The sequence below is a fragment of the Cetorhinus maximus genome, chromosome 8, assembly GCF_964194155.1.
Source record: "Cetorhinus maximus chromosome 8, sCetMax3.hap1.1, whole genome shotgun sequence".
NCBI classification, from domain to species: domain Eukaryota; kingdom Metazoa; phylum Chordata; class Chondrichthyes; order Lamniformes; family Cetorhinidae; genus Cetorhinus; species Cetorhinus maximus.
Window position 1 is genome coordinate 123,240,552 of NC_135886.1, and position 24,390 is coordinate 123,264,941.

Below are 24,390 nucleotides of genomic sequence, written 5' to 3' on the forward strand. Positions count from 1 at the left end.
CAGAGAAGAGGCTCCTACTTGGTCCTGACCTGGAGAGCTGCCTCCACTGCATTATGATGGGGCAAATGAAAAATACTATCATCTGTGTTCACTCTGCTTGGGATTGGCAGTTGGTGCCACATTGGGAATGGTTCAGTTCTTTTGGCTCATGCACAGTGACTGTCATTCATTTACAAGATTCTTGGTTATCTGATATCTTTAACATCACATAAGACTGGTACAAGAAAGGAGATCGTTCAGCAAACACTACTGCTACCCTATGCTAATGATCTTACTATTTTTATACCACTTCAGTTACTGAGTCAAGGACCTCTATTTTATATCCCACCTCAAAGCTACTGTGTTCCTGGCTGCAATAACATTAATGGTGGTGATCCACATCCTGCATTAGAGTCCCACTGAAAGCAGGCAAGTGTTAGGCTCAAGATCAAAAGCCGCAGCTTGACAATGGGGGAGCCCAAGGGAAGTTTCAAAGCTTTCCTTCTTTGAACTCATTGCCCCAAAGGAGCAGTACCCTCCTCAAACCTTGCACGGAGTCCTTGTGCAGACCTTGCCACCACCCCCATCATCATGCCAAGTTGGTAGAATCCTTTGATCTGGTCTTTTGTCCTCTCCCTGCCTCCCCAGACAGTTTTCAGGAAATAATAGCATCCGCCAGATCTTCAAGGAATCTTGTGACATGGAAATTCCCCATGCCACCACAGTGTGAGGGAATCCCTGCTATCCATTTTGCCTATGCACCTGGAGCTATTAGAAATTTTTTGGCTCCCGCCCATTGGCCAGATAGTGAATCTGGCCAATTTTGGATAGGAGATGAAGTTTTTTTATTCTTTCATGGGATGTAGGCATCGCTGTCTAGGCCAACATTTGCTGCCCATCTCTAATTGCCCTTGACAGCGGTGGTAAGCTGCCTTCTTGAACTGCTGCAGTCCACATGGTGTAGGTACACCCACAGTGCTGTTGGGAGGGGAGTTCAAAGATTTTAACCCAGCAACTGTGAAGGAATGCCAACATTGTTCCAAGTCAGGATGGTGTGTTGCTTGGCAGGGAACTTGCAGGAGGCGGTTTTCCCATGCACCTGCTGCTCTTGTTCTTCTAGGTAGTAGAGGTCATGGGCGTGGAAGGTGTTGTCAAAGGAGGCTTGATATGTTGCTGTTGTGCATCTTGCATATGGTATACACTGTTGTCACTGAGTGTTGTTGGTGGATGGGGTGCCAATCAAGCGGGTTGCTTTGTCGTGGATGGTGTCAAGCTTCTTGAATGTTGTTGGAACTGCACTCATCCAAGTAAGTTGAGAGTATTCCATCATGCTGCTGACTTTTGGCTTGTCGATGGTGGACAGACTTTGGGGAATCAAAGGGTGAGTTACTTGCCGCAGAATTCCCAGTCTCTCACCCCTCGAGCCACAGTATTTATATGGCTGCTCCAGTTAAGTTTCTGGCCAATTTTAAACCCTAGGATGTTGAGTGTGGGGGATTCAGCAATTGTGATGCCCAAATTGAGCAGGTTGTTGTTGAGTAAATGTTGCTAGATAGCACTGTCAGCAACACCTTCCATCACTTTGCTGATGATTGAGTAGACTGATGGGGTGGTAATTGGCCTGGTTGGATTTATCTAACTTTTTGTGGACGTAACTGGGCAATTTTCAACAGTTCTGGGTGGGGTGCCAGTGTTGTAGCTGAACTAGAACAGCCTGGCAAGGATCGTGGCTAGTTCTGGAGCACAAGTCTTCAATGCTATTGCTGGAGTGTTGTCAGGATCAATAGCCTTTGCAGTGCCCAAAGCCTTCAGCGGTTTCTTGACATTGTGGAGTGAATCGAATTGTCTGAAGACTGGCATCTGTGATGCTGGGGACCGCAGGAGGAAGCTGAGATGGATCATCCACTCAGCACATCTGGCTGAATGGGGGAAGTTGGGTGGGTGGGGAGGTAGTAGATGATAATCAGCATGAAGTTTCCTTGCCCATGTTTAAACTGATGCCATGAGACCTCAATGGAGTTCTCAGAGTAAATGTTGAGGACTCGCAGAGCAATTCCCTTGACTGTATGCCACTGTGCCAACACCTCTGAGTCTGACTGTCTGTGGGACAGGACAAATGGTGATGGTGGTGTCTGGGACATTGCCTGTAAGGTATGATTCAGTGAGTATGACTGTCAGGCTGTTGCTTGACTGTGGGGCAGCTCTCCATATTTTGGCGCAAGTCCCCAGATGTTAGTAAGAAGGACTTTCCAGTCAACAGGGCTGGATGTGCTGTAGTCATTTCCGGTGCCTTGGTCGATGCTGGGTGGTCTGTCCAATTTAATTCCTTTTTGGCTTTTCTGCAGTGGTTTGGTACAATTGAGTGGCTTACTAGGCCATTTCAGAGGGCATTTGAACATCAGCCTGGAGTAACATGTAGGCCAGATGGCAAGGTAAGGACGACAGATTTCCCTCACTGAAGAACTTTCGTGAGCCAGATGGGTTTTTACAACAATCAATGATAGTTTCATGGTCACCATTACTGAGAGCTTTTAATTCCAGATTTATTACTTGAAGTTAAATTCTGCTAACTGCATTTCTGGGATTTGAATCCATGTCCCCAGATTATTAGTCCAGTGACATTAACACTATGCCACCACCTCCCCATACCCTCCTGGTAGCTTTATTTAAATGAAACCCTGCTGTTTAATATTAGTAGTGTCTCCACACCCCAAATGGCCTCTTGCTAATGGGCTTGTGGACACCCAGTACTGGTATAATAGAGAAGACGTTTACCATTTGGATCTTCTGTGTTTGTGTGCATATGTTCCTTTTTTTGAAGTAGGCATCGATTGGTTTGTAATCTTTGATCAACTATCTGAAAGGCAAGTGCACTTTCCATGTAAATGTAAATTATCTGAGTGCGAGGTGCAAATGTAGATGGTATATCTGGTTTCTTTCATGCTATGTGAGTAGGCAATGTTTTCATTTCAAAATAGTGCTGTGTTCAGCATCATCAATTTTGTGGTTTCCCATAATCCATCAACTAGCATTACAACTTCCGGATGTCACCCATAAGGAACTTAATGCATTCTGCATTCATATTGAATAAATAAACTTTAACCCCAATGAATTAAAGGTTAGTTAACCAGTGCCTCCAGCAATCAGCTGTACTTTTTTGTACATCTGGCATTAGGTAGTGTTATTTCACAACATAATTAAACTGCAGCTGTTCTGCATTTCAGTTCTATAGTGATTAGACCTTAGAAGTTTGATTCCTGAAAGTATTACTTTGGGGATGCAATTTGTCTGGGGTAGATTGTTGCTTAGTAATTGAGACCATGCACATGGGGGAATAAAAAAAAATAGGGTTAATGTGGTAATTTGGGAGGTTAAATGTGTTTTGTCTTTTGAAATTGACTTTTATATAAAAGATAAATACAAGAGGATGATTTTCAACATGAAAAATTAAGTTGTATTTTCTTATTTAAGTCCCTTTCAATTGAAAAGTTGGGCATGAAACTTTAAGACTACACTGATTAAAGGTCATGCCATGTAGAGCATCTGATCTGACTAGAATTGTAGTCTTTAGGTTTTAATGGAAGTCTGATTGCAAGGTGTAAAGGAATTGTAAGACATTTTTCCTCGAGTTGTAACTTGTTGGGTGCAGAACTTAATGTTGTTAAAAAGCTCTGTTGGCAATTTACTATTGACCAATTACTGCTTTAGATGCTTCCTTCAAAAAAAAGTGTTGCTTACCTCACTCCACCTTCTTTCAGTTCTAAAGGAGATGGTGGGAAGGTGCAGTAACAAGTATTTCAATGACTGCCAACAGTATCATTCAAGAAGCCTTGTGAGTTAATATGAACAATGCTTTATCATTCACTCCTGAGGTGTGATCTACTGGAATATTACATTTAAAGCTGCTTTTTCTGTACAGTTCTTAGCCCTCATTTTTCCACGTGAGTAATAGCTGAGCAATAACACCAACAGCTTAAGTTATGCTTTGCTGTGTTGATTTGGTGAAAATATCAATGAAAATAAGTGCAAATGGAAAATGATTTATTCACAATTTTTAAAATTTAACGACTGTTCTGACAGCTGAATTAAAGCAGGAAGTATGACTTTAGAATGACCAGAAGTAACATGGAGCTGCCAGTGTGGTCTAAAATTTCAGCCCCCCTTTCTAGTCAGTAGAACTTCTCTGGGATACATTGGACTCCTCCCCATCATTGATATTGCAGGAGCAACATGATAACAAAGCGATCTAATATGACTGGTCTCTGCTGATGAAGAAATTGTTTTATAAATACAAGGATGTTACCAAATGTTTTTTGATGGATTTTTAAATAAAGTTCTCCATAAACATTTTTTCCCTTTAATCACTTACTGAAATGTAGGCCTTTAACATTGGCCGTTTTGCTAACTTTCAAAGAAACTTTTAACCTTTGAATTTATTTTCCTGTTAGCTTGTTAAATGTCAAAATCTTTTCACTCAACAGTGAATACAGAAGAGACTATTAACTGTCATGTAGTCTACAAATGAAACATTATTTGGTTTCACTCAACAGTGATTCTTATTTGTTAATATTGTTGCTACTGAAATAGAGGCAGTAGAAATCCTGTTTTTAAATGTGTTTTAAAGAATAAACCTTGAATGATTCTGAAGGGAAAGCAAGGTATCGGGACAAAACTTTGGTTACAGCAAAAACAGTTACTGCAGTAAACAATTTTCACAAGTTTTTGTCATAGTTTGAAGTGGTGGATTAATTTGTTTTCTGTTACTGAAATAAACTTGTGGTTATTATATCTTTCGTTAACAAAAAGAAACACATTTTTGTTCGAGGCTAAAACCAAATAGTGTTTCATTTGTAGACTAAATGACAGTTAAATAGTCTCTTCTGTATCCTTAGACTTGTTGAAAACTCTTAACATTTGTTTTGGTTTTGAGAGAAATAGGTTATCAAGCATGTTTTGTAGCAGTATAGCAAGTGATCTATTTTACAAATGGTATAGTAATTTTGAATAGTTAAACTTGAGACTTTAGGTTTTAAGAAGAGTGATCAGCTGGGAGATTATAGGCCAGTTAATGTTGCCTGGTTATACATGTTTAGTGAACACTTAAAGGCATTTTGATATAGATTTGTAAAAGCTTGAAGAATTCAGTTGATTTGTTTGAGGAAATTGGTGTATGAATGAAGGGAATGTAACGTTATACTTGTGGAATATCAGGTGTTTGGTAAGGTTTATGAAAATTAAGATGAATGTAGCTGCATGGATGGAAAAAATACATAGGGATAAAAAGGGGGAGTGTATAGTTAAATACAACTTGATTAGAGGAGTGGGCTGAAAGGCAGTTTGTTGTGGAAAACTGGGGGCAAACAATAAGGCCAGATTCCTAACCAGGTGGAACTGCATAGGAACCTAGGTACATAGATCTTTAAAGATGGTAGTGTAGGTAGAAAACATATAGAAAGATACCTGGGATTCTCTATGTATATACAGGCACTGTATGTAAAGGCAAAGTGATGAAATTGAATTTATCAGCGAGATTAGTTAGGCCACTGGAACCATTGTGTGAAGCTTGAACATTCCATGACGAGGATAGTTGTGCAATGGAAAGATTCAGTAGAAAGACACAAGAAATATGTTCTTCTCAAGGATGAGATGAGGGCTTTTCAACTCTTCATTATTCGTCCAGCTAGCACAAAGGGAGATGGTTGTGGTTGTTGGAGGCCAGTCATCTCTGCTCTCGGACATCACTGCAGAGGTCCCTTAGGGTAGTGTCCTAGGCCCAACCGTCTTCAGCTGCTTCACCAATGATCTTCCTTCCATCATAAGGTCAGAAGTGGGAATGTTCGCTGATTGCACCATTTTCAACACCACTGCGGTGACTCAGATACAGAATCAGTCCATGTCCAAATGCAGCAAGATCTGGACAATATCCAGGCTTAGGCTGACAAGTAGCAAGTAACATTTGTGCCACACAAATGCCAGGCAATGACTATCTCCAGCAAGAGAGAGTCCGACCTTTACCCTTTGACGTTCAATTGCATTACCATCACTGAATCCCCCACTATCAACATCGTGGGGAGGGGGTTACCATTGATCAGAAACTGAATTGGGCTAGCCATGTAAATACTGTGGCTACAAGAGCAGTTCAAAGGCTAGGAATCCTGTGACGATTAAGCCACCTCCTGACTCCCCAAAGCCTGTCCACCATCGACCAGGCACAAATCAGGAGTATGATGGAATACTCTCCACTTACCTGGATGAGTGCAGCTCCTACAACACCCAGGAAGCTCGACACCATCCAGGACAAAGCCTGCTTGATTGGCACCCCATCCACAAACATTCACTCCCTCCACCACTGATGTACAGTAGCAGCATAGTGTACCATCCACAAGATGCACTGCAGGAATTCACCAAGGCTCCTTAAGCAGCACCTTACAAACCAACAACTACCACCATCTAGAAGGACAAGGGCAGCAGATAGATGGGAACGCCACTACCTGGAAGTTCCCCTCTAATCACTCACTATCCTGACTTGGAACTACATTGCCGTTGCTTCACTGTCGCTGGGTTAAGATCCTAGAACTCTCTCCCTAACAGCACTGTGGGTGTACCTACACCACATGGACTGCAGCAGTTCAAGAAGGCAGTTCACCACTACCTTCTCAAAGGCAACTAGGGATGGGCAATAAATGCTGGCCCAGTCAGTGAAGCCCACATCCCATAAATGAAAAAAAATGTAAAAATTGGTAGTACAGAACTAGAGTATTGCTGGAAAAAAAAACTTGTCGAAGTTTATTTTTTGCACTCGTCAAGACATGCTAGAATGCCAGATTTCAATGGGAACAACAGTTTATACTGCATGGGAAAAGGGGTGCTGATTGTTTGGCAAGTTAGCTCTGGTCAAGACATTGCTGTGGTGAATGCAGCAGGGCGCTATTGTCCTCTCATGCTTTTTTTTAATTCTAAAAAAGGTGCAATGTCTGACACATTTTGCTTGTAGAGGACAGGTCCCTGCATATGAACATATGTACCTCCTATCAAATGTACGTGAGCAGCATTGCAAGCCTGAGCAGTAATCCTAAATTGATTGATCGCGCAATTCTTAGTGCACTCGGGATTGTTCAGCAAATGGTGTCTAATCATGGAATCACATCCAACATTAGACATAATATTCTGAGTTTTGCAGTCCTGGGTTTGTTGAGTATGGTCAGGACTCTGCCTATTGCAAGCAGCCTAAGGGTTGTGCTGTTTGAAACGATTTGCCAGTTGTGGTGGGGTACAGCCTATGTACCTTGCATAGCGCCAGCTCTGAAATTCATAAATCATTGCTCCCAGCGTAGCAACAGGTGAAGCTAACTGTTTTCATGCTGCTGCTCTGCACTGACAACAACGAATGGTGTTTTCCACTAACAGGATGCTGCCATCAAGCTGAAAAGACATTTTGCCTACCACAGTGTAATGTGGTATATGAATTTCAGTGCTGGTGCTGTGCCAGGTACATGGGCCGTATATTCCAATGACTGGCAGATCATATCAAACAGCACGCCCCTTCTGCTATTTGCAGTGGGCAGGGTACTATGTACTTAACCAACCTGTGCTTGCAGAACTTAAGACATATTGCCTAATGCTCTGTGATTTCACGATTGGGTACCGTTTGCCGAACAATCCCGAGTATGCTAAGGATTGCACTAACAAATTTAAGATTATTGCTGATGAAAAAAATGTTTTTTTTTCATCAAAGCTTTCTATATTGCACTCATCAGGACAATTTGCAAGAATACCAAATATAAAGGGAACAACAATTTATGCTGAGAAAAGAGTGCTGATTGGTTGGCAAATGGACTCTGACAGAGGGATTGCCATGGAGAATGCACCAGTTGATGGTGACTGGCAGTTAACATTGTTTAAAAATTTAAACCAGGCAGCTTAACTCTAGTCAAGACATTGCACTGAAGAATGAATCAGTAAATGACTGTCATTTATTTAGCTGAAAGAAATGTAATGTGTGTATATGTTCTTTCGGTCTGCAAAGAACATGTATACACATTGTTAAAAACAAAAAACTACTGTGGATGCTGGAAATCCAAAACAAAACAAAAACTCAGCAGGTCTGGCAGCATCGGCGGAGAAGAAAAGAGTTGACGTTTCGAGTCCTCATGATCCTTCAACAGAACTAAGTAAAAATAGGAGAGTGGTGAAATATAAGCTGGTTTAAGGTGGGGGGAGAGAAGTTGGGGGGGTGGGGGTGGTTGTAGGGACAAGCAAGCAGTGATAGGAGCAGATAATCAAAAGATGTCGCAGATAAAGGAACAAAGAGGTGTTGAAGGTGGTGATATTATCTAAGAGAATGTGCCAATTAAGAATGGATGGCAGGACACTCAAGGTACAGCTCTAGTAGGGGTGGGGTGGAAAGACTGACAGGGCATTACAGGTATAGATTTAAAAATAAAGGAAATAGGTGGGAAAAGAAAAATCTATATAAATATTTGGAAAAAAAAAGGGAGGGGGAAGTAGCTAAACGAAATAAATGAGTCATTCACTGGTCAAGGCATTGCCTTGAGGAATGAATCAAAGTTAAGCTGTCTAGTTTAAATTTTCAAACAATGCTTGGCAGTTAGCTGTCAGTCACCCACCAACTGGTGCATTATCCGTGGCAACACCGCTACTGATCAGAGTCCACTTGCCAACCAATCAGCACTCTTCTCATATAGTATAAATTGTTGTTCCCTTTACATTTGGTATTCTTGCGAAGTATCCTGATGAATGCAAGACAGAAAGCTTCGACAAGGGAATCTTTTTTCTTTGGCAACACCGTTCTCAAGTTCTGTACTACGTTTAAGATCATCATTCGGGATCGCAATGTGGCTCATTATGCCTGCTTGAAGCTACATATATTCATATGCAAGGACCTGTCCTCTGCAGCCATAAAGAATGTGTCCAGACATTGTACCTTTTTTAAATAAACAAAAGCATGGAGGACAATAGCTCCCTGGTGCATTTGCTATAGTAATATCTCGACCAATTGGAGCTGAGTTGCCAACTAATCAGCACCCCTTTCCTCATGCAGTATAAATCGTTGTTCCTTTTGAAATTTGGCATTCTTGCATCTGGTGAGTGCAAGCAAAATTTCGACAGCATGTCTCTTTTTTTCAGTAATATTTAAATTATTTAAGTTTCTGCTTCCACTACCGTACTTGGAAATCCAGCCCATATGCAGCTTACTTTGTGAAGAACTTGCTGACATTGCCCAGATATTTCCTCCTTCCCCATTTGAATCTGCATCCCCTAGCCGTTTTCCCATTATTTAGCTCGAAGTAATTTTTTGAATGTACCTTTTTTCCCCACTAGGACTGAGATTAAGGAAGGCAAATTAGCGGTTTCACAAGGGGTTAAAGATTATTTCCTCTGCTTGAATCTGTAATACAGGACTAACCTGAGATCATCGCAAGGACAAATCGGGGGGGTACAGGAAATTGTTTGACTGTTATTAGAATATGGATGTGCTTTGTCAAAAGAGGCTAAGAAGGAAACAATCACAAGTTAAAATGGCATTGGATTAGTATTGTCCTATACTTCTAAGGAACATGCAAATAAATGGGAAAATCATACGGAAATGGGATTCAAATAGCGTAGCATCACAGGCACAAGAGGCAAGAGGTCTTTTAATGCAGCAGTTTTGTGAGTAAATTGTTGACACTATTAGTGTCTTTACCTGCTCTCACCCTGAACTGGCAAATTTTGTTGACTTTGTGTCCAATTTCTATTCTTGCCTTGCCTTCATGTGGCCCATCTCCAACTCTTTTTCTTTCCTTGACTTCTGTCACCATTTTTGGTGATAAACTATCAACCAAATGTCCCTATACACCCACTGATTCCCGCAGCTCCCTTGACTACACTCCTCATACCCTGCCTGCTGTAAGGATTCTGTTCCGTTCTCAGTTTCTCAGTCATCGTTGCATCTGTTCAGACAATACAACCTTCCATTCTAGTCCTTCTGATACGTTTGTCTGTCTTCAAGCAACAAATTCCCCCACCATGTTTGATAAGACTCTTGTCCTTTTCCTCCCTCCCAGAACCTTGATGGGATTCCCCTTGTCTTCACCTTTCATCCCTACCAGCCTCCATATTAAATAGATCATCCTCTGTCCTTTCTGCTACCTCCTTCAGGATGCCACCACCAAATAATCTTCCTCTACTCTCCCCTTTCAGCATTTTGAACGGAGTTCCCTCCAGGATACTCTAGTCCATTGCTCGTTCTACTCCAGCACCCTAACCCTTTCCTATGGTACCTTTCATACATGTGCAAGATATGTTACACCTGTTCTTTTGCCTCCTCCCTTCTCACTGCCCAAGGTCCCAAATACACCTTCCAGATGAAACTACAATTTATTTGTACTTTACATTTCATCTGCTGTATTCACTGCTCAGGCTATGGTCTCATCTACAGTGGGGAGACTAAATGCAGGCTGGTGACCATTCTATAGAACACCCCTGAGTTCACTAGCATGACCCTGAACTCCCAGTTGCCTGCCATTTTAATTCTCCACCTTGCTGCCACTCTGACCTTTCTGTCCTTGGCCTCCTGCAGTGTCCATTGAAGCTTAACCCAAGTTCAAGGGACAGCACCTCATCTTTCAACTGGGCACATAACAGGCCCTGGACTTAATATTGAGTTCAACAATTTTAGATCATAACTTATGTCCCCATTTTATTTGACTTTCCTTTACTGGATTGGATTCTTCTCTTGTTTCTGTCTCTCATTTCCATTCCTTGGATGGCAGCTATTCAGGATTCTACCATTCACACCACCTCCCCTAGACACATCATTTATTTCTTTACTTGCCCCTTTACCACTAACTTTGGCCTTGCACTATGAAACCTTATGGCATTTAATTCCTCCTGCCATTCACCCGATCAGAGACCCCTTTCGTCATTCTTTGCAGCCTCTGGCCACCCATACCCCTTTCACTTGCTCAAAATCTATTATATTTCTAACTTTTCCCAGCTCTGAGGAAAGGTCACAGGTCTCAATTGTTAACTCTTTCCTTCTCCACATGCTGCAGACCTGCTGGGTATCTCCATTTTCTGTTTTTTCTGTAGGCTTCTATATTCTGTTCTGTGACCAACTAGTGACCTGCCTAATTTCTTGGGGCTTTTTTCTTGCCTTTTTTTTTTTCTGTCAATGTATTTTTACATATGCATGCTGCAGGTAGCAGAGCTGCACTACTGAAATACCGGCCTCTTTCTTTAAAGTGGAAATGTCATTTGACAGGTGGTTGGATTCGTTCTTCTCTTTTTGATAAATATATAGCTATTTGAGTGGTAGTGCAAACCTATTTGAGATTTTTTTCTCAGTCACGCATGACATTTTTCCTGATCTTCCAAATGCACCAACTGTGACTGAAAGGTGCTGTGACTGCCAACTAGCTTTTCTTTTTGACTCCCACCCCCTCCCACATGTGCACACTTGAGAACTCTGATGTTTACGATCGCACAAAGATGAATAACAGTGCTGCAACAATTGTGCTATTGTTCTGCCCCTAGATTAAAAGCTTTAGCTGGAATTCTTGAATAAGTTTGATTCCTGAAGAACCAGTGCATTTCATTTTTCTGAATGTAAGCCTTCATTGAAAAGATGTCCATTTACAAATAAGTATTTCAAATTGCAGGTACTGGGAAATGGTACAGAAATGTAGATTATTATCGAATGGATGGTTCTACAAGTGCGCAGACAAGAAAAAAATGGGCTGAAGAGTTCAATGATGAGAGTAATGTCAGGTAATGTATTCCAAAATGAGTGTGACGATCTGCCATTCATTAAAAATCTGCAAAACTCCAGTTCACTAATGTGATGCAGAAAACTATACTTGTGCAACATAGAAACTAATTTAGCATACAATGAATTTATACTTGTTGCAATTTTGAGCCTGTCCATCTTTATTTGGATAGTTTTATTTGCAGTGCGTTAGTTTATAATGTTCTGGGTGTTATGATCGCAATAGCAGTGAACACTGAAGTTCACCACTGCTGAAGGCCTCAACAGCAACACAACCTCTGAAGAGCCCACTTACGTTCTAATCCGGAAGTTGTGTTGTATGGCTGGAGCCCACATTGATGTTTCTGCCTGGACCTGTCACACGTGAACTTAGGCTGATTACCCAGCACTTGCGTCAGTTTTTATGTGGATTTTTTTTAGGGTTGCTCCTAGCAGGTGTAGAGCCTGCAGCCCAGTAAATCAGCAGCAGTGTGAAAATACTCCCTTTCTTCCAGCACCCCGGCTCCTTTCCACCTTGGCTGATCAGTCCCACTGATGTCAGAAACAACACAATAGAGGGGAGGAGAGTGAAGCTAGGAAGCTGAGGGGTTGGGTGGCTGGGGGACTGCAATTAAAAGTATATCAACTAAAAAGTTGAAAATCATTAAAAACCACTTACCTGTCATTGATCTGGAGACAGACCTCAGGGATCATGTCTTCAGCTTGTGACATCATTGCCTGACTTCGCTGGCAATTTGTCATTGGGCGCCTCAATTCATTGTTGGACCCACACTGGGAAAGCAAGTTCCTGCTGCCACTTACAGAAAAGATAGGGTTGTGGTTTTTCATGTGGTCAGTGGCGTATGCCTCTGCTTCGCTGTGACTGCAAGATCTGGGTAAATGTGTTTAGCCTGGACAGTTCTGCAGACTTACAGAATATACGGTTCCAGTATGTGCTATATAAATAATTCCAATCAACTCTTTTTACACTGCAGCAATTCTGGCCTGGATTTTGCAGTCAGTGGAAGAATGATGGATTGAATCCTTTCTGAGAAACGCAGAGTCTAAACAAAAGTATCAATTCAATGTACAGAAAAATGGGATTAAGGGGGTGACGAGAGACAAAATGTTTTAAAAACATTTTCATTTTAAAATTTCCAACAAGAGTTAAACTCTGAACAAATGAGACCCTACTCTTGTAAAAGTAATTTTTCAGTGCCAGAGATTGGTAGTAATTAAGACTTGCCAGGCTGTTAAAAATTTACTTACACTTGTATGGACAAGCCCTAACATTTTCTAGCATGTTTGGTGCTTACCTAGCGGATAATTAGCCCAACTTCACATCCTTCCATGTATTTGGAAGCCTAATCTCTTGACAACATACCAGTGTCGAAACTTCTTGATTTTTGCATTTGACTGCGCATGTGCAGATGCTGGAAGATGCTGCGACTTACTTGTTATTAACAGAGAGTGCTGATAAGTTATTCTGACTCCAAAATATGGACCAGTGTGCTTGGGGCATAATTTGAGCAAATGTAACTCAAAATTCTTTGCAGTGAAATTATTTCAGTCTAGTGCAGGCCAGTGATTATGAAATGCATATAGAATCACAGAATCTTTACAGTGCAGAAGGAGGCAATTCGGTTCATTGAGTCTGCATTGGCTCTCTGAAAGAACATTCTATCTAGTCCCCCTACCTTGCCTTATTCCCGTAACCTTGCACATTCTTTTCAGAGAACAGTCCAATTTCCTTTTGAATACCTTGATCGAACCTGCCTCCACCACCCTCTCGGGAAGTTCGTTCCAGATTCCAACCACCCTCTGGGTGAAAATTTTTTTCCTCGCATCACTTTTACTCCTTTTGCCAACTATTCTGAATCTCTGCCCTCCAGTTTTTGATGCTTTCTTGAGTGGAAACAGTTTCTCACTATTTACCCTGTCCATACCCCACTGGATCGTGAATACTTCTACCAAGTCTCCTCTCAGCTGTCTTTCCTCTAAGGAAAACAGTTCCATCCTCCCCATTCTATCCTCATAGCTACAGTTCTTCATCCCTGGAATCATTCTTGTGAATCTCCTCTGTAGTCTCTTTAGTGCCTTCACCTACTTCCTCAAATATGACGCCCAGAACTGGATGCAGTATTCCAGATCATGCCTAACTAGTGTCTTATACAAGTTCAACATGATCACCTTCATCTTGGAGTCAATGCCCCTATTAATAAAGCCTCAGATACTATATGCTTTATTAACTGCTATCTCAACCTGTCCTGCCATTTTCAATGACTTATGTACGCATGTACAGAAGTCCCTCTATTCCTGCAAGACCTCTAGAGTTTCTCCCTTTATTTTATACTGTCTCCATATTCTTCCTGCCAAAGTGAATCACCTCACCCTTCTCTGCATTGAACCTCTTCTGCCACTTATCTGCCCAATCCACCAACATGTCTATGCCCTTTTGAAGTTAAAGACTATCCTCATCACAGTTGACCAAGTTTCCAATCTTGATATTATCTGCAAATTTTGAAATCATGCGCTGAACATGCCATCTAGGTCGTTGATATATATCAGAAAGAGCAAGGGTCCCAACACTGACCCCTGGGGAACTCCACTAAAATCTTACTCCAATCTGAAAAACATCTATTAACCACTACTGTTTCCTGTTAACTCAGCCAATTTCTTATCCAAGCGCTTACCTCCCCCGTTATTCCATGAGCTAGAATTTCGCTCAGAAGTCTATGTGGCACTGTATCAAATGCCTTTTGAAAATCTATCTATACCACATCAGCAGCATTGCCTTTATCAACCTTCTCTGTTATCTCCTCAAAAAATGATGTGGAGCATTTATTTTATTAATGTTACATGGAGAAGAGTGGAATCTCCTTCAATTGAAGAGAAATAGAATATGCATGGTGTCGGTACAAGTTAGAATTGTGAGGATAAATTATAATTGCGGAACAAGATGTATGTTGCAAAATCAGAATACCTCAGATACTGAAAATCTGAAATAAAACAAAATGCCAGAAAACTCGGGCAGCACCTGAGAGAAGAAAGAGTTGATGCATGTTCTGATGAAAAGTCACCGACCTTAGAGCGTTCACTTTATTTCTCTCTCCACAGATGCTACCCGACTGAGCACTTCTCAGGATTTTCTGTTCACTTTTGTTTGTTGCATTTATGTTTGCATGCTAAGTGTACTTTATAAATGATAGAATGCATGGAGTTTAACTGGTATTTACATGTACTTGCTCTTGCACGATCACACTCTCTCCTGGTTTTCAATACTTGTTCTGATGAAAGTGTTACTAAAGGTTTGCTGTATTTTTGATTTTGTAACTAATCCTAAATTTGTCTTAAGTTTTACTGATTGTCTTTGAGTAATTATCTCATGTCTTTGGGCAATTATTTCTTACAGGGGCCGTCTGTTCATCATTTCCACCAAAGCGGGATCTCTGGGAATTAATCTGGTAGCTGCCAACCGTGTTATCATTTTTGATGCATCCTGGAATCCTTCCTATGATATCCAAAGCATCTTTCGTGTTTACCGTTTTGGACAGATAAAGCCAGTCTTTGTCTACAGGTTCTTGGCTCAGGTATAACAATGTTCCCCTTCATAACCAAAGGGGTGTGTGTGTCTGTGTGTCTCTGTCGATTTCCATTGTCTGAAACAGTGTCCTTGATGCTTTGAGTGGACAAGCCCTCTCCACATTTTCCTGTCCCAACCACGATGCCCCTCGGTGTCTGGGCTGGAAAATTCCATGATTGCTGTTTCTTTCTTGCTTAAAACTAAATGTACCAAACAAAAGATGGAGAGAAATCAATTTCTGATCTTGCCTTCTGGTTTTTTTTCTTCCCACAAAACCAGTGGATGCAGCTTTGTTTTCAGTTATAACAAAATATCCTTGTCTCTGTTGCCTTATCTGGTAGATTAATCCAAACATTTAACACCTTTCCAAGTTTTAAAAGAACACTTCTTTGTGTTCTCACATTTTTCATTCACCTTTTAAAGCTTTACTCTGGTTCTACTACCCTGACTTTATCTGAATATTCTGGGTTAAAATTGTACCAGCTTCAGCCTTAGATTACGTTTCCTTATAAAGATGGTATAGGTGAGTCCTTGTCCTATATTTGAAGTAATTTAATGTTATTCTACATTCTTTCATGAAATGTGAGTATTGCTGGCAAGGCCAGCATTTGTTGTCCATCCTTAGTTGCCAGTGAGAATGTGAGGAGGGGAGGGGTGAACCATTTTATTGAAATGAATGGACAAGACTTCACAGGACATACTTAATTGTGCCTGGCTAGTGAAAATCTTTGCTCTTAAAGTGTATTGAAATGTGAGAGTTTGCAAAGTCTGCTACTTCATTTTATTCATCATGATGTTTAAGAAGCCAGTTAAAACCAATAAGTAGATGGATTTTAATTTTTTGTTTTCCCCCTCCCAGTAACAAAATGTCAGACTCTTATCTAATTAAGAGATGTAATGATCACTAGGAATAAGGAATTTAATCCATTTTAATTCAACTATTTGGTGACGGTCACCCTCCCCATTTAAAAAAAAAATGATTTCCATTTTCCCCTGCACTTTCTGCACTTTTAATCCACACATTGCACTGTGCAGAATTATTGCCTGGCATTAGTCCTAAATTTACACTACTAATTTGAATCAAAGTCCTTTGTCCTACACTCAATTCAATTGATGTCATATTCTAAATTTGCACTTCATCCCAGGAACTATTTAAATCTACCTTTATAATTTGATATTTGCAATAAGATTCAATGAAGTTCTAAATGTAGAGAATATTCAGTGGATTTTGGCTCAGTTTGCTGAAGATATATCCCTTTACATTCAGTTGCAAGGAATTTAATTTTGCTGGTGACTTTTAAGTATTTTGTTTTAAATTGTGTGCAAATGATAACGAGCAGAGTAGTGAAGCATATACAGTATGGAGGAGCTGAATTGATGCAAATGCAGATCACTTTTAATTAAACTGCTTCAACATTAAATAAACGTAAACACAAATTTCCTTGTGCTATTAGGTTTAGTAACCTTTGAATGTCCCTCCCTTCATAATGCCTTCAGCATTAAAGTACTCGAGTGGACTAACCTAGACAGAAAACTCTGGTCATTCTTTGATTTTTAAAAATGGTGAGATTCTTCAATTTCACTGCAGTTCATGTATAGCTGCTGTGCTTTGAGGAAGTAAAACAAGGACTCCTTCTTTTCCTCTGACTATCCATTCAGAAGATACTTTGTGTGTCCTGAAGCTGTCAGCGCCTTTGTGGGAAAATAATTTCTTGAAATATTTGTGGTAATATAGTATTTTTTTAAAGTTTGATTCTTAAGCTTTAACAAATATCTTGATTTGTAGCACTTAATTCAGCTTTTGGGCACCATGCACAAGTATATATACTATGAAACATGCTGTTCATCTCTTGACTGAGTACCCCCCTCTCTCAGATTTACTGCTGAAGGCAAGACTCTATTTCAGAGGATTTTAAGGGTATAAGTTTGAACACTTCTGCCAGCCTTGATTTTGGCGTCAGACCTAGCACAAAACAAGATGGTTGTAGTTGTTGGTCAGTCATCTCAGTTCCAGGACATTATTGCAGGAGTTCCTCAGGGCAGTGTCATACGTCCAACCATCTTTAGCTGCTTCATCAATGACCTTCCTTACATCACAAGGTCAGAAGTGGGGATGTTCGCTAATGATTGCACAATGTTCAGCACCATTTACGATGACTGAGATACTGAAGCAGTCCATGTTCAAATACAGCAAGACCTGGACAATATCCAGGCTTGGGCTGACAAGTGGCAAGTAACATTTGTGCATCAAGTGCCAGGCAATGGCCATCTCCAACAAGAATCTAGCCATCGCCCCTTGACAATTCAATGGCATTACCATTGCTGAATCCCCCACTATCAGAACCCTGGGGAGGTTACCACTTGTTTGGCACCCCATCCACAAACATTCACTCCCTCCACCGCTGATGCACAGTTGCAGCAGTGTGTACCATCTATAAGATGCATTGCAGGAACTCACCAAGGCCCCTTAGACAGCACTTACCAAACCCATGACCGTTACCACCTAAAAGAACGAGGGCAGCAGGTGCATGGGAACGCCACCACTTTGAAATTCCCCTCCAAGCTATACACCATCCTGACTTTGAAATGTATCGCCGTTCCTTCACTGTCACTGGGACAAAATCCTGGAACTCCCTCTCTAACAGCACTGTGGGTGTACCTACACCACGTGGACTACAGCAGTTCAAGAAAGCAGCTCACCATTACCTTTAAAGGGCAATTAGGAAAGGACAATAAATGCTGGCCTAACCAGCGATGCCTGCATCCCATGAGTGAATAAAACATAATTTTGAACTAGCTGCAACTGGTGCAAAGACAAATATGACTTTGTAGGTAGGAATACCAATGTAATTCAGAGGTTGTAACCAGTAGATATCAGGCAACAGCTACTGTTCCAAGAAGTGTTTGTCTACCCTTTTGAAGGGTCTGTAGAGAAACATGTTCAAAGAAGCCCAGCTGCCTGGCATTTCTGTTTAACTCTTGCATAAACTGGTTCAATGGTGATATTTGGAGTAATTTCAGCCAGTCAGTCTTGATGCTGACTGCTATAAATTGCACTGCCAGTGATTAAATCTGTTTGACCATTTAGTCTGCTGCAAATGGGACATAACCACATCACTTCAGAAGCTAATTATGTTGTGGAAATCCTACACTTAATCCAGAGAGAATAAACTGGTCTATTAGTCATCTAAGGTGCATTGTGCCACGTAAGTATTGGTCGTTATTGGGGTGACTGGGGGCGGTTGGGGGGTATTGGGGAAGGGATCATTTGGAGAAGCACAAATTCTAACATTGATTGTTTTTAAATACAGGGAACCATGGAGGAAAAGATTTATGATCGACAGGTAACAAAGCAGTCACTATCATACCGTGTAGTTGACCAGCAACAGATTGAGCGTCACTTCACAATGAATGAATTGACTGAACTCTACACTTTTGAGCCAGATCAGCTGGATGATCCAAATTCTGAAAAGAAAAAGAAGAGAGATACTCCTCTGCTGCCAAAGGTTTACTTCTTTCAGAACCTTAATGTTTGTCAATAAATATTTTTCAGATTCTGTCAGATGGGAGCACTTCGATCAGGAATTTCACTGCCACTTAGTGCAAATAGTGCTGGTGATCTCTTATTTTATTCACCATTCCATCAATTTTTAAGCCAAGTTACTGTATAATTCCAGGAAATTGGAGCATTTTCCATTTGCATGGATGGGAGGAGAGGTGGGGTGGAAGCTGAGGAGAAAGATGAGGTCGAAGGGACAGATAGGAGAATGGTTCAAGCAGGTGAAGATTGGAAGGATGATATAGTGGGGCAAGTGATGTGGTACCGAAGCAGAGTTGGGACTGTAGAAGAGTGAGTGGCTAGAACAGAAGAGGTAGAGGAGTGAGTGGCTAGAACAGAAGAGGAAGATTAATATGGTGGAGAGAAAGTGGAGAAGAGATAGCAGTAACAGTGGTGGAAAAAGAGATGGGCATGGAGACAGACACAATTAGGGGCAGAAGTAAACTGGTAGGGTGTGTGAAATGGAAAGCAGAAACTACAGTGAAGAGACAGGAATAGATGCACTGAAGTGGTGGGGAAAAAGGAAAAGATATGGACATAAGCGAATGCAAATGAAAAGTGAAAAACATTGAATTTAAAAGTAAGAGAGTGAAGTGAATCAGTGAAGTAAGAATAAGATGGAGAATTGAGAACTGCTGGTGAGATGGAAACAAGTGGATGGGGATAAATGAGGGACTAGGAAAAAATGGAAGTGATGGTTAGACTTGCAAAAGAAAAATGAGCAAGGGAGGGTGCGATGAGAATAACTGATTAAGATTTGCAGACACTTTCTTTTGGGGGTTGTGCCACTAGCAGTATTTCCAAGCTGAAGAAGGCTCACTTTCTTTGGCACAAGGGCTGAAAAAAGTGATTCACTGCTTTTACAGTAATTGCTGCCTTGTTAACATTATCTTGGTTGCATTACCATTGATTGCCATTAGAGGGCTGTACACAAATATTGCACAAGATATGGTACAGTACTTTGGCAGAATATTGTTTTCATGCTAATGATTTCTCTTCATTGTAGGAGAACAATTGGCAGCCTAAAACTGTAGAACACCTTAAAATGTAACAAATTCAAGTTGACCCTATGGACTGTACCAGTGTGCTTTAACCATTTCATGCATGACTTAGATCTAGAATTTAAAAAATATTTTCAACTGTTCAATTTGAATACTTGGTTTGTTGCCAATGCTGTTGAAATGTTCTTCATAATGTAGATTATGTACCTTTTCAACTGTTTGAGTTCTGAGCCAAGCTCCGGGCCTGTTAACTGAACATGAAGTGAGACCCGTCATACTCATAATCTTCTGCTTGTTGTTTTATAATAATTCTTAGCATGCTAAGTGTCACTCTAAAACAACTTGGGGGTTGGGTAGTGGGGCAGCGGTAGGATGGTTGTTTAGACAGCTGTAAAAATGGTTCCAAGCATGCGTGCACACGAACTGGCGGGTAAAAGACCAGATTTCTATATGTAAATAGAAACATTATTTTGCATCTTCACTAAATAGGGATACAGTATTTTGAATGACCAAGTGTTGTGACCTTGAACAGATAGATGTGAAAAAAATTAACACGTTCTCAGCATGATGATCTATATACACTTTCAGATAAAGTTGATCTTTGTTTACCTGTGTTGCCTTTTTAGGCAGATGAATGAGATTAAACAAATTTTTTTGTAAAATGTAATACTCTAACTTTGATTTGGAATTTAATTTGAGCGCTTCAATATACCATGGTGTAAGAAAACTGCAAAGATTTATTTTTGTTGTACTTCTTCATACTTTGTGCTTCACAAAATTGAACTTTATTAGGCCACCTAGAGTGTATTTAACAGATGCCAGTGGGATTATGCTGTCAATTTTTTTTGATTGTTCTGGTTGACAGCTATAAGAAAAACCATCTAAATTCGGTTTAAAACAATCTGTGTAAAGTGAAATCCACATTTACTGGTTTCATTAGTATGTAATTTAGGTATTTGCAGTTGATCCCAATTAGATTTTACACATTAAGTAAAAGGCGTTTGCAGTATTTTGGATGCCTGCATTGTAGTACTACTTGGACCTGTTAAGCATAAGATTTGCAATTTTATAAATCACTAATAGACACTGCTATTACTTTAATGAAGTAACAGACCTAGAGAATAGAGTTTTGTTCTCAATTCTGTGTTTGACTTAACTTTTATTCTACTATATTAAAAAAATAAATTTTTAACTAAGCAGTTTTCTAAGAGGGAGAAGTTATTTCCAGATTGCACGCCTCACTTATTTCAGGAGTTTGATGTGGTTGCACTTAAAACGCTTGTTTTAAGAGTAGAATTCATAATGAAGAAAAGGGATAAACTCAAATTGAAGTAGTAAGGAGCCAAATTTGACATGACCCCAGGGAAAGCAATTGGATTCCTCAAAAACACTCTTTAGTACAAGGTTGAAAATCCTTTCCCTATACTTTCTTCAGTCTTATCACATTATTTTCCAAACTATTTAATTTGTTCCCAGGTGTTTCTCACATTTAGTATTCTCTTTTTTCAGTTAGTTCAGTAGAGTATTTTTAACTTTCAGAATGTTTCCCCGTATGAAAACTTGAACCATTATACATTGCAAAAAAGTGGGACTGCTAAAGTAGTGAATGCATTATGATTTTGTGGAGGCTTTGATTCCCTTGTCTATTTTAACCGCCTAATACCTGTTCTCAGAACGTTTCCCATTTGGGTAAAAACAAAATACTGCGGATACTGGCAATCTGAAATAAAAACTTAAAAATGCTGGAACTACTCAGGTCTGGCAACATCTGTGGAGAGAGAAACAGAGTTAATGTTTTGACCCTTCTTCAGAGACTCTGAAGAGTCATACGGACCCAAAATGTTAACTCTGTTTCTCCACAGATGCTGCCAGACCTCCTGAGTATTTCCAGCATTTTATGTTTTTGTTTCTCACCCAGGAACTGCTGTTCTTTGCTTAGAAATCGTAACATTTAATTGTAAACTTTATCAAGTCAGTGGCACAGATTTAAGTTGTAATATTTGGGTGCTAATGGATGAAGTCCTTTTATTTGTATAATTTCACCTTGAGACAATATTCAAAATCTGGCACCCAGTAGTATCAAGCAGTCCATAAGTTATCTTGCTGTATTACAATGTCAAAATTTAAGTCAGTGAGTGGCAGTGAATATAAGGCAAGGCATTTTTTGGGGAGGGAGATTGAGTAGCAGAATTTGAAGAGAACAGAGTTTTCTAACACTATAGAATGACTTATGGACATAGAAAAGCGTAACTTTTTTTGAACAAAGAGGCGAGGGAGCCTCTCAAACGTGGTGGTGATGAAAAGGTTCCACGTAACATACTGAAGAAAAATGGAATTCTGCTGTGGGCTGTAGTGTGGAAATTTAAACATGAAAGACATCTTGGGACTTATCTGTACGTATGTTATTTTAGACTTGCATTCTACAACATGGTTTTTTAAAACTAAGGATTATTATTATTTTAAACTTTATTTTATGCTACAAGTTTAAATAATCTATTTTCAGTAGACAGACATGAATTACAGTGGAACCTCTTTATTCTTCAGTTACCTGCCATATATTTGCAGGCTAAAGCTTTGCAATATGCCAGCTGCTGACATCAATATTGACATAAATCAAAAAATGTTAAATCTGGTCATATTCTGGTGTGTGTGTCTTAATTTCTATGTCTATGATATTGTTACATCACATGTACAAGACCAGACTTAAGGAATTCTAAATTATCTGCCACCACCTTCTATCCACCTGATGGAAAAATTGTGAAGGTATTCAATCATCTCTTAAGTAGAAGTTGCATTGCTGTGTTGCAGTAATTAAAGCATCAAAGGCATGACTAGATTAGGTTCTGTTGACTTATTTGTACATTTTGTTTTATCATATTAGAAGATTGAAAGATAAGTTGAAAATTAAAGAAACCTTGATTTAAGAGTAGAAGTTTATTCTTCAGCAGTGAAGGGTTGATCTGGTTTAACTGGCTTTTACTATGCTGAATGACAGACATAACACAGTTGACATCACAAAGATTATTGTCTGAAAATAGTTTGCAGTATTTGCTCCAGCACTTAATTTATATTTTGAGGACCTAGTTTAGAATTTCCCAACTCCAAAAGATGTGGTTTGCATGCAGTATAACACTTGAACAGATGTTCCATGTTCTTTTAGTCAATACTTAATATCAAGATCCTATGGCTCATTTTTAACCTCATTCTACAGTTGTTTTGACAGTGCTATAAGCCCTCTCAATTGCTGAGAGGATCAATCCAGTGATCTTTCCCTTAGTGGTTTGAGAATTGTGCAGTGGATTTATTTTTGAGGTTCAATGCTCTGTGAAATAACTGGCAAATTCTCATTTGAAAACACTGTCAACCTAAGGGAAGGGTTTTTAACCTTCATGTACAATTCTCAACCTTAAATCAGTGGTCTTGTCCTGGATAGATAAATAGTTGCTGGCTTCTCTGTATGCATTGAAAACCTCTGCTGGCATCTTCACCTCCATTTGAGTCCCCAATGTAAAAAATTAACCACCCAGAAGCAAAGTTCTAAGTATACATCCCCTTTGTCACTAAACTTAGTGCAACTTCATTGATACAAAAAATTAACTCCAGTGGATCGACATCACCAAAAGATAATAAAATCACATTTGTGTGTGCCTCGTTTAATTTTGGGTTGGAAGCAAAAGAATATGGAAGTTGAAAAAGTAGGGAAAGTTTGGTGAAAGGATAAATCTGTTGAATTCTGTTTTACTGATTTGTTCCAATCTCAATTATTGGCAGGTAGTATTTTACATTATTGATTAGGAATTCTCCATTAGTCAAAAATTGAATGCTGCTTCCTGACCATTTAAAACAAAAAAGTGCCTTGTAGCTTGAAAAGTAGTGAAATGATTGGTTGGTGCATGTATGCTGATCTATAATGCCACTGGATCAATGAAAGGCACTTGAAAGGCTAAGGGAGGCCATTTAAGCCTTTACAGTTATCCAGTTCGATCAGAACTGTAGGAAAATGCCAAATGACATCTGTCACGTGAAAATGTGGGTGGCAAGAAAGTTCCTTAACATTAAAAGTGTTCTCTCTGGATGCTGGAAAGAATTGAGAACAGTTAATATCAATTTTTTTTTTTTGTTGTTTCCTGAGGTTTACTCTGCATCACACAAGCAATATTATGCTCAACACAGCATGATGTTCTCTGGGGACTTTGCTCCTTGATTAAAAGGAGTTCCTGCCTCTACACTCACCTCTTGGTACCTGCCTTAGTCTTAGATTATGAAAAGCAACACACCTTTTAAGGCTTGGGGTCCAGGTAATTTGCTTAGTTGTAATGGAACAATGAGGGTGAGCTGTTAGCTGTTCTCCATTTAAAAAAAGGTAACCTCTGGTTATTAAATTATTTTTAACTCATTTGGATGCATGAGGGCATTTATTGTGTAGACACATGTTTTAACACTGAGACAATGCCAACTTTGTGCTGCTTTATATAAAAATGTTTTTCTGTTGAAGCCGTTTTTGTGAATGCTGATCAAA

General features: G+C 39.9%; 1 protein-coding gene across 9 annotated transcripts in view; it reads left to right on the forward strand.

Moving 5' to 3' along the window:
• The window catches only part of atrx (ATRX chromatin remodeler), a 172,425-nt gene that overhangs the window by 125,089 nt on the left and 22,946 nt on the right, over positions 1–24,390 (forward strand). For all 9 annotated transcript variants that reach the window (XM_078547550.1, XM_078547540.1, XM_078547543.1 and 6 more), the window contains 3 exons: positions 11,643–11,751; positions 15,141–15,318; positions 18,623–18,817. In XM_078547550.1, the coding sequence (XP_078403676.1) occupies positions 11,643–11,751; positions 15,141–15,318; positions 18,623–18,817 (482 nt within the window). The remainder of the gene's footprint in view (positions 1–11,642; positions 11,752–15,140; positions 15,319–18,622; positions 18,818–24,390) is intronic.